The 16,461-nt window shown below is 42.5% G+C and overlaps 1 protein-coding gene across 1 annotated transcript in view; it reads left to right on the top strand.

Annotated features, from left to right (window-relative positions):
• DNAH17 (dynein axonemal heavy chain 17) overlaps positions 1 to 16,461 on the top strand; it is a 1,486,981-nt gene that overhangs the window by 1,429,023 nt on the left and 41,497 nt on the right. Inside the window, exons 72-75 of the mRNA XM_029599137.1 lie at positions 5,850 to 5,977; positions 6,052 to 6,279; positions 14,806 to 14,997; positions 15,075 to 15,254. Of these exons, the coding sequence (XP_029454997.1) occupies positions 5,850 to 5,977; positions 6,052 to 6,279; positions 14,806 to 14,997; positions 15,075 to 15,254 (728 nt within the window). The remainder of the gene's footprint in view (positions 1 to 5,849; positions 5,978 to 6,051; positions 6,280 to 14,805; positions 14,998 to 15,074; positions 15,255 to 16,461) is intronic.

The following is a 16,461-nucleotide window of genomic DNA, read 5'->3' as shown; positions in this document are numbered from 1 at the left end:
CCAGCTGTAGACAACAGAGGAGTTTTTGTGGGATACCCAGAGTGTGTTACAGTAGTCTAATCAGGAAAGGACAAATGCATAAGTCAGGATGGACATGTGGTCTTTCTCTTGATATGATTTTATCTGCTTGAGTTGGCAGTGGGCATTTCTGGCAGTTGTGGATATTTGTGAGTTCAAGTGTACTCTGGAGACTGAGGTGACACCCAGACTCCAAACTGTGGGTGCTGTAGGGGAGTCCAAGCAATAGTGAACTACAATAGTCTATGTTTGATAATATCAAGGATTATAATACGGTTCTGAACTCCTTAGGATCCAGAAGGGGTTTCAACTTCCTGAGGGTGAGAAGTTTAAAATAACCGTCTATTATTTTTAGTGCAATATGCTTTTTTAAACCTAGTTTAAATATGCTTTTTTAAACCTGGGTCCCTGACAGAAAGGCATGGCTTTATATTGGAATTATTACTAAGACAGATTGGTAGAATATCTTTTTCCATGCATTTGCGTTCTAAAAGTAGTATTTCCGTTTTGTTCATATTTAAAATAAGCTTCAAAGGGACAAGTAATTGGTTAATTGCATTTAAATACATAGCTACTGTTTTAAGAGAATGGTCTATGGATACATCAATAGGAACAAGGAACTGTATGTCGTCTGCATAAATGTAAAAACTGAGACCTAAGCCTGATAAAAAATGGCAAACTGGTAAAAGGTACACATTAAAAAGCGTTGCAGAGAGTGTGGAGCCCTGTGGCACTCCAGTTTTTAAAGGAAAGATGCTGGTATAGACATTTTTTATCTTTACGTGAAAGAGCCACTTATTTAAGAATGATGTAAACCAATCTAAAACAGAATTTTGGATTCTGATCTCTTTGAGACGAGTGAGTAGGATACGGTGATCAACCGTATCAAAGGCTGCTGAGAGATCCAATAAAATTAAAAAGTAGCTCCGGCCGTAATCAAAACCCCTGAGAATTGTATCGGAAAGTGAAATTAAAAGAGATTCTGTATTAAAAATTTTTCTGAAACCAAATTGATTGAGGAATAAAATATTGTTAGATTCTAAATATGTATCTAATTGTCGTTGTACTACTTTTTTCATTAATTTTGACACAAATGAGAGGTTAGATATTGGTCTGGTCACTTGAGTTACATCAAGCTTGGGATTTTTGAGTATTGGTTTAATAAGAGCATTTTTACGTCAGGATAGATGCCTTCTGTTAAGGACTGATTAATTATTGTAGCAATAGGTATTGCAATGATGTTGGCAATTGTTTTTAGGATAGTGATCGGGATTCGATCAAGAGGATGTTTAGCAGTATTTAACTTATTGATCATGAGTTCAATTTCTAGAACTGAAATAGTTTCAAAAGTATTCCAAGTTATATCTGATTTTGGGATCATCTTGACATCTTGATTGGGATTGGAGGGAAGAGTATTAATTAGTGAGTCTATTTTGTTTTTAAAAAACTGAGCTCTCTCATTAGTTCTATTTTCCGATAATACTTCAGTGATTTGAGTATTATCTTTGGTTAAATTTTTGACTATAGAATAAAGTATTTTGGGGTTATGATAAAATTGTTCTATCTTACTTTTAAAGTATTCTTTTTTTGCTTTGTCTATATTTTTTTTTTAATGGCTAAGGGCTGCTCTGAAATTGCCTAGGGTTATAGAAGTTTTGTTACATCTCCATATTGTTTCCAGTTTTTTAGGTATTTTTTTTTCTATTTGCAGTGTATTCGTAAACCACGGGTTCCTTAAAGTAGCTGGGTTAATTGTTTTCATTTTTATAGGACATAATTTATCGGCAATGAGTGCTGTTTTTTTCAGCCAGCTATTTGTGGCTTCTGTGCAGTTTTGTTTTTTCATCTCATTTAAGCCTCTAAACTCCTCAACTAGGCCTTCAGGTTTAGGTTGTACTTGGTAAGATATATGAACAGGTTCAGTAACAGGTGGTTTAATAGGTTGCATATACTCGGTTCTAACATGTAGGAGAGAGTGATCTGACCAGGGTACCTGGGTTATTGATATGTTTGTGTTCTTATAGAAATTTGAGTTGGTAAATATCAGATCCAATGCATGCCCTGCGTAGGTTTGCAAGATGAGAGATGGTATCCTAAAGCTTCTAGAGATTCGAGAAGTATGGTGCATGCATTGTCAAGAGGTGTGATGTATATGTAGGTTAAAATCGCCTAAAACTATGGATGGTTTATTGGGATTTAAAGAGATGGTAAGTAATTCGATGAGAGGTGAGATATTGTGATCAAGAAGTTTTGGCAGACAATAAACCAAGCAGATTTGTAGGGATTCAGTTTCTACTATTATTACTTCATATGGTTGACATATGGGCGTAGGTTTAAGCTTAAAGTGTTTCTTAGCAATTAATATTAGACCTCCCCCTCGGCGCTGTAGTTGAGGGACTGAAAAAACATCATACATTACATCTGCTATTTGATTAAGTAACACATTATCTGTTGGTTTCAGCCATGATTCTGTTATAACGAAAAAGTCAGGTTTTTTATCATGGATCAAATCAGTTATCAAGGCTGCTTTTTTGGAAATAGCTTGGATATTGATGAGAAAGAAAGACAGAAAGAGACAATTGGTAATAAGAGGTTTGTAGTTATTTGTGATATTAATTAAAGTCCTATGCAATATTGTACAATCTTTCTTTATCTTCGGGTGCACTTGATATTTCATCGGGTATTGTTTCCTGTTAATTCCATTGTTTATGCAAATCGGAATGGTTTGGGGTACCATATCAGATTTGGGCGGCATTGTTAATTCTAAAGTTTAATATTCAATAACAGGGACTGTTTAGGGGGGGATGCACCTGTAATATCCTCATGAGAATGATGAATTCCAGATGATCAAGGCGGTGATCGAAGGGGCGTTCAAAGGGGCAGGCCCCTTTTTCAAGCTCCTTTGGCACGTGATGCCGGGCCTGAGAGCAACGCTTTATGCCCCCCCCCCCCCCCCCGTGCTTGCGGATGACGTATCCTAGAGGGTGGAGCTGACCTCAGGGGGGGATGAACGCAGCACCAAGAAGACTCCGGCGGAGCAGGGGGTGCTGTGGTAGACCCTTCGCTCTCTTAGACGGCCTCTGATGTTAGGTAAGGCAGTGGAAACAGCAGCAAACAGCAAGTAACGGAGGAGATGAAAGCTACGATGCCGGGCCTGAGACCAACACTTTATGCCCCCCCCCCTCCCCCGAGCTTGCGGATGACGTATCCTAGAGGGTGGAGATGACTTCGGGGGGATGAGCGCGGCACCAAGCGGGCTCCGGCGGAGCAGGGGGTGATGTAATAGTCCCCTTCGCTCTCTTAGACGGCCTCTGATGTCAGGTAAGACAGTGGAAACAGCAGCAAACAGCAAGTAACGGAGGAGAGGAAAGAAAAAGTGAAGAAGGGAGGTCAGAAATGGTATAGTGAAAGCAATGTGTAGAGAGTAACAAAGAAGTGGCGGAAATATTTAAAAAATACTTCAGTTTGGTATTCACTAAAGAAGACACTGAAGAAGGACTGTTGCTTGTTAACAAGTCCATAGGCAGGGATGGAGTTGACGAAACTCTGTTTACAGAAGAGAATGTCTTGGAGGAGCTAGGCAAACTGAAAACAGACAAAGCCATGGAGCCAATGAGATACACCCCAGGATATTGAGAGAGCTCAGAGATGTTCTGGTGGGTTCTCTGATCCCTGGAAATGGGAGTGGTGCTGCAGGATTGGAGAAGAGCAGTGGTGGTCCTGCTTCACAAGAGTTGTAGCAGAAAGTAGGCTGGAAACTACAAGCCAGTTAGCCTCACCTCGGTGGGTGGAAAATTAATGGAGACTCTGCTGAAAGAAAGAATAGTGAACTGTCTACAATCCGGTGGGTTGATGGACCTAAGGCAGCATGGATTCACGAGAGGACGATCCTATCAGACAAATCTGATCAATTGTTTTTGATTGGGTGACTAGAGAATTGGATCAAGGAGGAGTGCTCAATGTGATCTACTTGGATTTCAGCAAAGCTTTTGAAACTTTCCTACGCAGGAGGCTTGTGAAAAAAATGAGAAGCGTGGGAGTAAGTGCCAAGGTGGTGGTGTGGATTACAAACTGGTTTACTGAAAGAAGACAGAGTGGAATGGTAAATGGAAGAGAAAACTGTGTTCAGTGGAGTGCCACAGGGTTTAGTATTTGGACCGGTTCTGTTCATTATCTTTGTGAGTGACATTGCGGAAGGGATAGAAGATCAAATTTGTCTATTTGCGGATGATACTAAGATTTGCAATAGCATGGACACGCCTGAATGAGTAGAGAGAATGAAAAGTGATTTAAGAAAGCTTGAAAAGTAGTCAAAGACTTGGCAGCTAGGATTCAATGCCAAGAAGTGCAGAGTCATGCATCTGGGGTGCAGTAATCCATAAGAGCTGTATGTGATGGGCGATGAAAGACTGATGTGCATGGACCAAGAAAGGGATCTTGGGGTATTAGTGTCTGGAGATCTAAAAATGGCAAAGCAATGTGATAAGGCATTAGCTAAAGCCAGAAGAATGTTGGGCTGCATAGAGACATGAATAACCAGTAAGAAAAACGAGGTGAAATGCCCTTGCACAGGTCCTTGATGAGGCCTTACTTGGAGTACTGTGTTCTGTTCTGGAGTCTGTATCTCAAAATGGACAAAGACAGGATAGAGGCGGTCCAGAGCAGCGTGACCAAAATGGTATAGGTTCTGTATGAGGATATGAATACACTTGAAGAAAGGAGGTGCAGGGGAGATATGATACAGACCTTCAGAAACTTGAAAGTTTTTAATGATGCACAATGACAAATATTTTCTGATGGAAAGAAATCAGTAGAACTAGAGGTCAGGAAATGAAACTCCAGGGAGAACAACTCAATCAACATTAGGAAATATTTCTTCATGGAGAGGGTGATGGATGCCTGGAATGTCCTTCCAGAAGAGATGGTGAAGATGAAAACAGTGAAAGAATTCAAAGGGGCATGGAATAAACACTGTGGATCCCTAAAGACTACAGGATGGAAATGAAGAAATGAGTGCAATGGGGTAACTTGCTGGTGTGGTGGTTACTATCCTTAACCAATAAACCTGATACTTTTGATTCAACCCAACATGGTTCTCTGCTTCAACGGCAAGTAGTAACAGGGAATTGGATTCAAACAGCAACCAACGAGGGCCCGACTTTTACAAACTGGGAATCTGTTAAGCATGGTGGAAACCTGCATGGCGCTGCAAATGCTACCGTGGGCTGGATGAACCATTTGGGCCTTTTCTGCCATCATTTCTGTTTCTACCTTCTTCATTCCCTCCAGCACCCACCTTTTCTATGTTTAACCACAAGACTCTATAATAATCTAAAGAGCCACCAATACTAGTATGGTTATTGCCTGAACCACCAGCATTCTAGGTCCTCTTTGCAGCCTGCCAGACAGATCCAGCTGCATAAGTGCCTGTGCTTCTGCTAGAGCTTCTAATTATTACTGCCCTTGCTGTCTGCCAGACAGACCTATGAAGTAATTAGTATGTTTGATTGATGAAATGTGTTTCATGAGGGAGGAATCTTGAGCACCTGTTACTTTGAAGGGCTTTGGAAGCCTGCTTCACTCTTTAGAAAGTTTCTTTTTTTTTTTTTTTTTTTTTAGAACTAGTATATCTCCAAATCTGTGATTGAATGGTGTCTTGAAACAGAGGTTGCATATTGAGGTGTCTCCTATCTCTGTAGGCCTTATCATTGTAACCATTGCACTGCAGTAATTAAACTGCAGGCTCATACATTAAAGTACTGCTTTCACCATAGGTTATACAGTGTTGATTTTGCCTGGCTATTTTCAGTTATTTTTTTCTTTTTCTTTAGGAAATAAACTTGGCTTCACCATAGACAATGGTAAATTTCACAATGTGTCCTTGGGGCAGGGGCAGGAAGTGGTGGCAGAAGCAGCTCTCAATGTGGCAGCAGAGGAAGGACATTGGGTCATTCTGCAGGTAAGAATATGAGGAAAGAATGTGTTAGGGAGGAGGGTGTTCCATTCTAAAACCAACAATCTATTTCTTTCTAGAATATCCACTTAGTTGAAAAGTGGCTTAGTACCCTAGATAAGAAAGTCGAACAGAACATGTTGGGCAGTCATGAAGATTATCGCGTGTATATGAGTGCTGAGCCTGCTGGAAGCCCTGAAGGTCATATTATTCCACAAGGCCTGCTGGAAAATGCCATCAAAATTACTAATGAACTGCCAACTGGCATGTATGCAAATCTGCATAAAGCGCTGGATCTCTTTACTCAGGTAATGTATGCTAGACGCTTATATACACACAGTATCAGTTATTGGGGGGGGCAATAAAAGAAATATTAAAACACATTTATGCAAATTTTTTTAAATTATTGGATGTTCATCAGCTGTGTTGACCTTTATTCTTTTTATTAGCATAGTTTTAATATTATGAATAATGTTTTATATCTCTTATGTTTTGCGAGGAATGATGATGTTTCTGCTTTTGCATTGTTGCACTACATAATACAATCAGGCTTGTGGTTTCAGTACAGTTTTTGTTGGCACATTTCTATTTTGTATTTGGTGAGGGTTTGTCTGTATTTTAAAGGTCCAGTTCTTGGGTAACAAATTCTTGCTGTGAAAATTAAGTTCTTATCATGACTGGCTTTTCAGCATTATGGTCTTCTCTTCCTCATTTCTGTTTTAAACAGAAATTTGCTCTTTATTAATTTCATTTGCATGCAGAAAATGGTTTTGAATGTTCTTGCAGAAAATATTTTTTTCATTCACATATTTTATTCTAACTGCTGTTAGATTAGGTGATTATTTTAAGGGATGGTCTTAGCTAATTTTCCATCTAAGGAGTGGGTTGCTAAGAGCATAAAATTGATAGGCTTTTTGCATCAAAGAAAGTAGTGCTCACATGCAGGCCGATACAGTTCAGTGCGCACTGTTAACCCGCCACTGGACGCGCATTTTCCCTTACCCCTTATTCAGTAAGGGGCCGAAAACGGGCGTCCAATCCGCCAAACCTAATAGCGCCCGCAACATGCAAATGCATGTTGATGGCCCTATTAGGTATTACCGCGCGATACAGAAAATAAAATGTGTACCCAAATTTTACTTTCCAAAAGTAAAAAAAAAATTTGAAGTCGGCCGGCGGCTGTCGGGTCAAAAACTGGACGCTCAATTTTGCCGGCGTCCGGTTTCTGAGCCCGTGGCTGGCAGCGGGCTCGAGAACCAACACCGGCAAAATTGAGCATTGCCTGTCAAACCCGCTGACAGCCACCGCTCCAGTCCAAAGGAGGCGCTAGTGTCTCTAGCACCTCCTTTTGCCCGTTTTTACCGCCGGGCCTCATTTAAATACTGAATCGCGTGCACAGGAGAGCGGGCGTTCGCCCTCTTTCCCGCGGACTTTACTGAATCAGCCCATTGGTAATGTAGGAATGTGTGCTGTGTTCTAGGGCACCTGGCATCAGCAAATTTTCTGGTGCACTAGCAACTTCAGGAATCACCTTATGCCCCTGAATAGGAGTGGTGTTTTAGGACCTGGTGTAATATTTTCAGTGAGGCATATTCATAGATAGAGTTGTTACTGTTTGAGTGCTGCCAATTAGTTCTGTTTCAATATGGGAGGTTTACTATATTTTAAAGACTATTTTGTTTACTCGTGACTTTCTGAGGTCCAACCTCACATCCAACGTGCTGTACAATAGGCCTAATACCATATGGCTACCAAGTGTCTTTTTTTAGTCTTTTCTGGTTGGCACCACGACAATGCATGTAAATATATATACATGTTATAAATGATATTTTTACCTCTGAAGACTGTACTTTGAATATCATTTTTCATGTAAAATCTCCTTTTTGGGTCAGGGAAGCAGTTAATAAGAAATTTTAAAATAAATAAATGCATACTTTTTAATTGTATGTGAAAAGAGTCGGCCGGCTGGTGCAAGACTAAGATTTGCCTAGGGCACCTACTACCTTTTACACCAGCCCAGACAGTATACACCTTACTCAGACCCTCACCATTCACCCATTTCCCAAATCCCAGGGGGGCAGATGCTGGATAAGAATGGGAAGCAGGAGGTAAGGTAACTGGGGTTTTCCGTCGATAAGCAGGGCATTTAGCCATGCATGCTGGGTGACGTCATCCATGATGTCACGAAGGCGGAGCTTACTCTCATAGCTTGAACAACTTTGAAATGCACATGACCTCTGGTTTTTGCGCTTCTCGAGCTTCCCTTCAGTTTTAGTTTTCCACGGTACTACACGGACGTGTGGCTACTCTCTCTCCTGACAGGAAAATTAAAATCAAAGAGAAGTTCGAAGGAAAGAAGATAGAAGATGCCGAAGAGTCCAGGATTTAAATACTGCTCCTGCGGTAAGATCATGTCGGTGGCAGACGGGCATAATTACTGCTATTTATGCCTCGGTCCCGACCATGATCAGGCCGCATGCAGGGACTGTGGAAGAATGTCCCCGTGAGCGAGAAGACAGATGGCTGAAAAAAATGGAGAGGCTGAGGCACTCATATGCCCCCTCTCCAGCAGATAAAAGCTTAACTATGTATTCCCTGGGCATACAAAAGCCTCGGTCCGAGACTCCTTGATGTGTGCATTTGGCTTCGGAGGGCCATGTGCCGAAAACTGCGTCGGCGACCACGCATCATGCGTCAAGCACCGTGCCGGATACACCGCATGCGATGCATGTTCCATTCAAATCTGCGTTGCTCCAAGCTTCTGTGCCTTGTACGACGCAATCGACACGTGCATCGACAACATCAAAAGCGTCGATATCCACGACGCATCTCAAAAGTCCACGATGCAAATAATTAATAAACATAAAAAGCCTTCTCATCATCAACTGGAGAAGACAACTGCTATATCTAAACCGCAGGACAAACCACATAAATCAGTTTCAAAGACAAAACATCTGACATCTCCATCTACAGCAGCTTCTTTATCAAGATCTGCTCTGGAGCACGTTACATCTCCACTAGGGGGTAACCATTCTCCTTCCTCAGTATTATCTGATATTGTCGTAGAATACCCAGCAGGCAGCTGGGAATAGTCACCAGAGATGGTCTCTCTTCCTATAAAATCACGAAAGAGGCCAAGATCTCCTCATTTACCAATACCAAGAACACCGGTTAAAAAGTCAAAAAAATCTACCAGGATACCGGACCAGCCTCATTGCTGGTCCGGTTCCTTAGAAATTTGTTGAGATTTCTGAGGTCTAGGATGGGACGTAGGCCTCCTGTTTTCTTTGGAATGAGGAAATAACGGGAGTAGAATCCTCTGCCCTGCCTCACATTAAACCACCAATACGGCCACCAGTCATAGAATGGGACCTGAATCTGGTGTTAACAAGGCTCATGCGTTCTCCTTTTGAACCCATGAATTCCTGTGATATTAAATTTCTCATATGGAAGACTATCTTCCTCATAGCCATTACATCGGTTAGAAGGGTTAGTGAGTTACAAGCGCTTGTCACGTACTCACCCTATACAAAATTCCTACATGACAGAGTGATTCTCCGTACACATCCAAAATTCCTCTCCAAGGTAGTTATGAAATTCCACTTGAACCAATCCCACAAGTTTTGCCCACATTCTTCCCAAGGCCTCACTCTCACCAAGGTGAAAGGACTTTACACACCTTGGACTGTAAACGTACACTAGCATATTACTTAGACCGCACTGCAGTCCACAGGAAATCCATTCAACTCTGTTTCTTTTGATCCAAACAAACCGGGTAATCCAGTGGGCAAACACACTCTCTCCAATTGGCTAACAGATTGCATAGAATTCTGTTATGAAAAAGCAGGCCTTACTCTCCAAGGGCGAGTAAAGGCGCATTCAATAAGAGCAATGTCAGCCTCAGTACCTCACTATCGTTCAGTGCCAATTCTTGACATATGTAAAGCGGCAACATGGAGTTCTCTTCACACCTTTGCAGCTCATTGCTGTTTGGATAAAGAAGGATGACAAAACTCAGCCTATGGACAATCTGTCTTAAAGAACTTGTTTCCTGTATAATCCCAACTCCTTCTACATCTGTGATTTTTGGCTGCTTCATTTTTACCAACAATACTTCAATGTTGCTTCACTATGAAATGACTCAGCCTATAGCCTGCTAATCACCCATATGTGAGGACTAGCATCCTGCTTGTCCTGGGATAAAGTAAAATTGCTTACCTTGTAATAGGTGTTATCCCAGGTCAGCAGGATGTAATCCTCATGAAACCCACCCACCACCCCGCGGAGTTGGATCCGATACGTTTTATTATTTTATTTTTGCTAAAGCTTATTGCTACATACGAGTCTGAAGAGAGACCCCTGTGGCTGAGAATATCATGGCATGCTGGGCATGCTCAGTGTGCCAGTCAAAAGTTTCTAGAAACTTTGACAGAAAGTTTTCCATGATAGGGCTCAGTCAGTGATGTCACCCATATGTGAGGACTACATCCTGCTGTCCTGGGATAACAACTATTACAAGGTAAGTAATTTTGCTTTTCGATAGTAATAGAATCGGTGATGAAAAGGGTGAAAAAGAACAGACTATATTCTAACACACCCCCTGGAAAAGACAATAAACCTTTGGATGACTCCGCAAAAAAGGTCTACCAAAGTCCATGCTCATTTCTCACATTAACCATCATCAATTTTATATTATACAATATTTGTTTAATTGTACTCAACAACTGCAACCCCTATTAACCAGCTGTCATTCCTAGACCTCCAAGAAGGATTGCGTCATTTGTTGCGCACAGCATACGAAGCATTTGATACATCTGTGAAGTCATCAGCAATCTCCATATCAGCTTAACATCTGGCATGGCTCCAAGCCAGCAGTATCAGAGAAGACATGCATGATAGACTTGCAAATTTACCATGCAGACCAGACAATCTTTTTGGAGAGAAACTTCGAGAGACAGTTTCTTTAATTAAAGAACAGAACATTGCGGTCCAAGCTTTAGCGGCACCTCTAGACACGCTTTCTACATCCGGCGTTACTTCAATCAGAATAAAAGGGGTTATTACTATCGCAGGCCATACCGCTACTATCAGCTCTACCAATCTAATTATAGGCAACAGTCTTTCCAGCCACAACGACCTTCGTCTCAGCTAGGCCAGAGACCACGGCAAAGAAATCAAAGACCATAGAAGCCGCAACCTTCTCAGCAAACTCCTAAACAATATTTTTAGATCAGCTTGCCACAACAACAGTCCAAGTTGGGGGGGGGGGGGGGGGGGAGAGACTATCTTTGTTTTATTCCCAATGGGCCAGCATCACCATGGACCAATGGGTAATGAGCATAATTTCGCAAGAATACAGACTACGTTTCAGTTCCTTCCCAGTGCTTCCGCATCTCATTATTTCCAAAACCCCTCAGTTGCAAATCCCATCTCTCATGAAGGAAGTATCAATCCTCCTTCAACAGAAGGCAATCCAGCCGGTGTCTTCCTCTCAAAGGGAAAACAATTTCTATTCCCAATAATTCCTCATTCCCAAAAAGTCGGGAGGCCTATGCCCCATCTTAGATCTCCGAGCACTAAACAAACATCTCGAATAAGAAAGATTCAAGATGACTTCTCTCAAAACGGTTCTCCCTTTTCTGCAAACAAATGACTGGATGTGCTCACTAGATCTAAAAGACGCATACACTCACATTCCCATTCACAGGAATTGTTGGCATTACCTCTGTTTTCAAGTGGCGAATCACCACTACCAATACAAGGTACTCCCTTTTGGTCTCTCCTCGACCCCATGAGTTTTCACGAAATGTCTGGCTGTTGTTGTGGCACACTTGCGCAAACAGGGGATAATCCAAACCATTCAATTCATAGGAGCAGTTATTCAGTTATTCCACTTTCCAGAGCCTTTCTACCTCTGGAAAGAATCAAGCCTTTACAAGTCCTTTCTCGGGCGCTTCTACGTCGAAAGGTAGTCCCGGCATGGCATATAATGGTGCTCTTGGGTCAATATGGCTGCAGCAATTCATGTGGTCCAACATACTCGCCTCCAATGGGATCTAAAGTCTCAATGGAACCAACTGACGCAACAGATGTCTCACAAAGTTCAAGTGACAAATTCCATGAAGAAAGACATCAAATGGTGGATTCATCCCTCCATATTGATCGAAGGAAACCCATTCCAGCAGCCCCCTCATCAGTTAATACTCACAACGGATGCATCCACGAAGGGATGGGGTACCCATCTCTTACATTTAGAGACTCAAGGACTTTGGTCGAAAGCCGAGCAAGGTCTCCAAATAAATCTATTGGAACTCAGAGCAATACGAAACTCTCTAAGAGCATTCCAGTCATGGGTACAGGGAAATCAGTAATGATTCACACCGACAACCAAGTGACAATGTTTTATATAAACAAACAAGGGGGATCCTGTTTATTGACTCTTTGCAAAGAAGCGGTTCAAATATGGGAGTGGGCAGAACACAACAAAATCTTTCTTCAGGCATCCTACCTTCCAGAGCTTGCAAATACACGAGTAGACAAGCTCAGCCGCCTTTTCCACCCACACGAATGGTCATTAAAGCAAACGGAAGCAGACAAGATCTTCACACAATGGGGTACTCCAGAGATAGACCTCTTTGCATCGGAAGAAAATCGAAAAGTAGAAAAAATTTGCTCTCTTCTTCCCAGTATACACAGGACATCCCAAGATGCTTTCCTGATTCCATAGGGAAAAGACCTTCTGTACGCATTTCCTCCCATACCACTAATCTCATGCACAATCCAGAAATGTATTGCGGATGGAGCGGATCTAATACTAGTGGCTCCGGCATGGCCGAGACAACCATGGTATGCTTATCTTCTTCGTCTTTCAATCAATCATCCAGTACCATTACCGAAGGGCCCCTTTCTCCTTTCACAAGAGGGAGGAAGTCTAATTCACCCCATGCAGTCCTCCTTTCACTTGACGGTGTGGAGATTGATTGGCAGGTACTGAGCTCCCTGAATCTCTCACCACCCATAATGGAAGTTCTCATAGTATCTCGAAAACCTTCCACCAGGAAAAATTATGCTTTCAAATGGAAAAGGTACTCGAAATGGTGCTCCCTTAAAGGACTCGACCCCCTTTCTTGTCTTGCAGAATCGCTATTAGCTTATCTACATACTTTATCACTTTCAGGGCTAGCAGTAATGTCCATACATGTTCACCTTAGTGATATTGCAGCTTATCATATTACAGATCAGAGCTGCTCCATCTCTTCTCATCCTTTGATTTCCAAATTCATGAAGGGCCTACTTCGTCTGCACCTGCCTTTTAAAAAAACAGTAGTTCCATGGGATATCAATATAACTCTCGAGGTGTTTATGAATCCACCTTTTGAACCTATGTCATCCTCGTTACTAAAATTCTTAACCTGGAAGGTTGTTTTCCTAGTGCCAATCACTTCTGCAAGAAGAATAAGTGAGCTTCAAGCACTGGTGATCAATTTTCCATATCTTCAATTTCACCATGATAAGATGGTATTGCGAACTCACCCTTCCTTTCTACCGAAAGTAGTGTCTGCTTTCCACGTGAATGAAACAATCTCTCTACCAGATTTTTTGCCCAAAACCACATACTGATGATAGACAAACTTCTTCATACCTTGGACTGTAAAAGGGCTTTAGCCTATTACAAGAACAAGACGGAATCAGTCAGATATTTCTCACAATTATTTGTCTCCTTCAACCCAAATAATCCGGGCCAACTTGTATCGAAGCGAACACTTTCTAACTGGCTAACCACCTGAATTCAATACTGCTATTCTACAAAGGACATACCTCTCGCAGGTCCAGTAAAGGCTCATCAAATGTGAGCCACTGCAGCTTCTATTGCACATATCCAAGGAGTGCCAATATACAGGATATTTTTAGAGCAGCAACATGGTCATCCATTCATACCTTTACGTCACACTACTGCCTCGATCAGCAGTCTGCATCTGATTCCTCATTGGGAACTGCAATTCTAAAGACTATATCAAAGCCTTAATGACTGTCCACCTTCCATAGGTTGCAAAAAAAAAAAATGTTCTTACATTACAATACATACTCTGCAACCTATGAGCGTAGGACTCCCAGCATGCATGGCTAAATGCCCTGCTTATCGACGGAAAAAAGCAAGTTTGCTTACCGTAAACAGTATTTTCCATAGATAGCAGGGAATTTGGCCATGCATTCCCACCCGCCTCCCTGGGCAGCCATCAATCCAAATAACACCTGCACCAGCACTCAGCTTGGAAAACTAACTGAAGGGAAGCTCGAGGAGCGCAGGAACCCAAGATCATGTACACTTCAAAGCTCTTCGAGCTATGAGATTAAGCTCCGCCTTCGTGACATCATGGATGACGTCACCCAGTATGCATGGCTAAATTCCCTATCTACAGAAAACACCGTTTACAGTAAGCAAACTTGCTTGTGTGGCAGAATTACCAGCTTCCTAGAAATATTTTCTCTGCACTCTATCACCATTCTGGGAACCCTTACCCCTACTCCTCCCCTTCCCTAGGATTTTAAATAACTGCAAAGGCCAGACTCCATGGGGATGCTCCCTAACTTGGCCCTCTCGGTGATTTGACAATCACGGCACCTTGGGGAGGAGGGAGCGCAATCTCATTCTTCACCTCAGGCAGCAGACTGCCTTGAGCTGCCCCTGACTTGGTGTAAGTGACCTTGTATAAACAGAAGAACAAAAAGGTATTGGCATAGAAGGTAAAGGATAGAGGGATACTTGTGATAGGCATTAAAATATCTGGAGGATTGAGACTGGTAAAGAGTACAATCTCCTTTCTCTGTTTCAGGATACACTGGAGATGTGTGTCAGGGAATCTGAGTTTAAATGCATCCTATTTGCTCTGTGCTATTTTCATGCTGTGGTTGCAGAGAGACGTAAATTTGGAGCTCAAGGCTGGAACAGATCATATCCTTTTAACAATGGAGACCTTACTATATCTGTCAATGTACTGTTTAATTATCTAGAAGGTAACGCCAAGGTAAGGAGTCTTCATATCTTATTTCATTCACTTATATCCTGAAATTGCCACAACTCTGAATTGGTGTCTTTTTCTAGGTACCTTGGGATGATCTCCGTTATCTTTTTGGTGAAATTATGTATGGGGGCCATATCACCGATGACTGGGATCGCAGACTGTGTAGGACATATTTAGAGGAATATATCCGCCCTGAAATGCTGGAAGGGGAAGTTTCATTGGCACCAGGGTTCCCACTTCCTCCAAACTCAGATTACAAGGTAAGGGTGATATTTATGTTGGCCTAATGTGAATTAAGATTGATTTCATTTCTGAAGGAGAGTATGGAAGTAGGAATGATGATTCTATGTACTTCTGTTCTGCTTTGAGGCAATGTTCATTAGGGATGTGCAGAGAGACGCCATACGTTGCATTTGGGATTCGATTTCGTCGGGGGCAGATATGTTGCATTCGGCAAGGGGGCCCCCCCGATACGTTTATACGTTAATTCTTATTCGTTTCCTTGCTAAAATTAAACTACAGCCCCCCACCCTCCTGACCCCCCCAAGACTTACCAAAACTCCCTGGTGGTCCAGCAGGGGGTCTGGGAGCCATCTCCTGCACACACACCCTCGGCTGCCGGTATTCAAAATGGCACCATTTTGAATACTGGCAGCCGACGGCTGGCGCCATCTTGTGCTCCTACCATGTGACAGGGGCTGACCAATGGCACCGGTAGCCCCTGTGACATAGTAAGGTCAAAGGCTATTGGCGCCATTTTGATTACTGGTAGCCGACGGCCCGAGTGTAGGAGATCGCTCCTGGACCCCCGCTGGACCACCAGGGACTTTTGGCAATTCTTGAGGGACCCTTCTGACCCCCACAAGACTTGCCAAAAGTCCAGCGGGGTCTGGGAGTGACCTCCTGCACTCCAGCTGTCGGCTGCCAGTATTCAAAAAGGCGCCATTTTGAATACTGGCAGCAGAGGGTGTGAGTGCAGGAGATGGCTCCTTGACCCCCCGCTGGACCACCAGGGAATTTTGGTAAGTCTTAGGGGTGGTCAGGAGGGTGGGGGGTTTGTTTAAATTGGCTCCTTTAGACGGCCGAATAATTCGGCAAAGATTTGTTGTATTTGTGGGGAATCGCGATACGTTTCGCTTCCCCACGAATACAACGAATATGGCCCTATACATTGCGGATTCCCAATTCATAGGGAACGAATGCACACCCCTAATGTTCATTAAAACACCAAGCAGCAAGGTACACAGCTAATTTTGTACTCATATACGTCTATGGTTTCTTTGTTAAAATGTGCTAAAGATTACAAACATACAATAGTACCTGCGTTCTTTACACCTACCATAATCTGTGGATGGGGCAGGTGAGGGGAAAGTACATGCATATATTTGAAAGTTATATAGGCACACAAAAAATAACCCCCATTCCCTGACCCAATCTCATTATTTGAGAAACTGAAACTGGCTGTTA

Source organism: Rhinatrema bivittatum, chromosome 4, assembly GCF_901001135.1.
Source record: "Rhinatrema bivittatum chromosome 4, aRhiBiv1.1, whole genome shotgun sequence".
Lineage (NCBI taxonomy): Eukaryota > Metazoa > Chordata > Amphibia > Gymnophiona > Rhinatrematidae > Rhinatrema > Rhinatrema bivittatum.
This window is presented reverse-complemented; position numbering and strand designations above follow the sequence as displayed.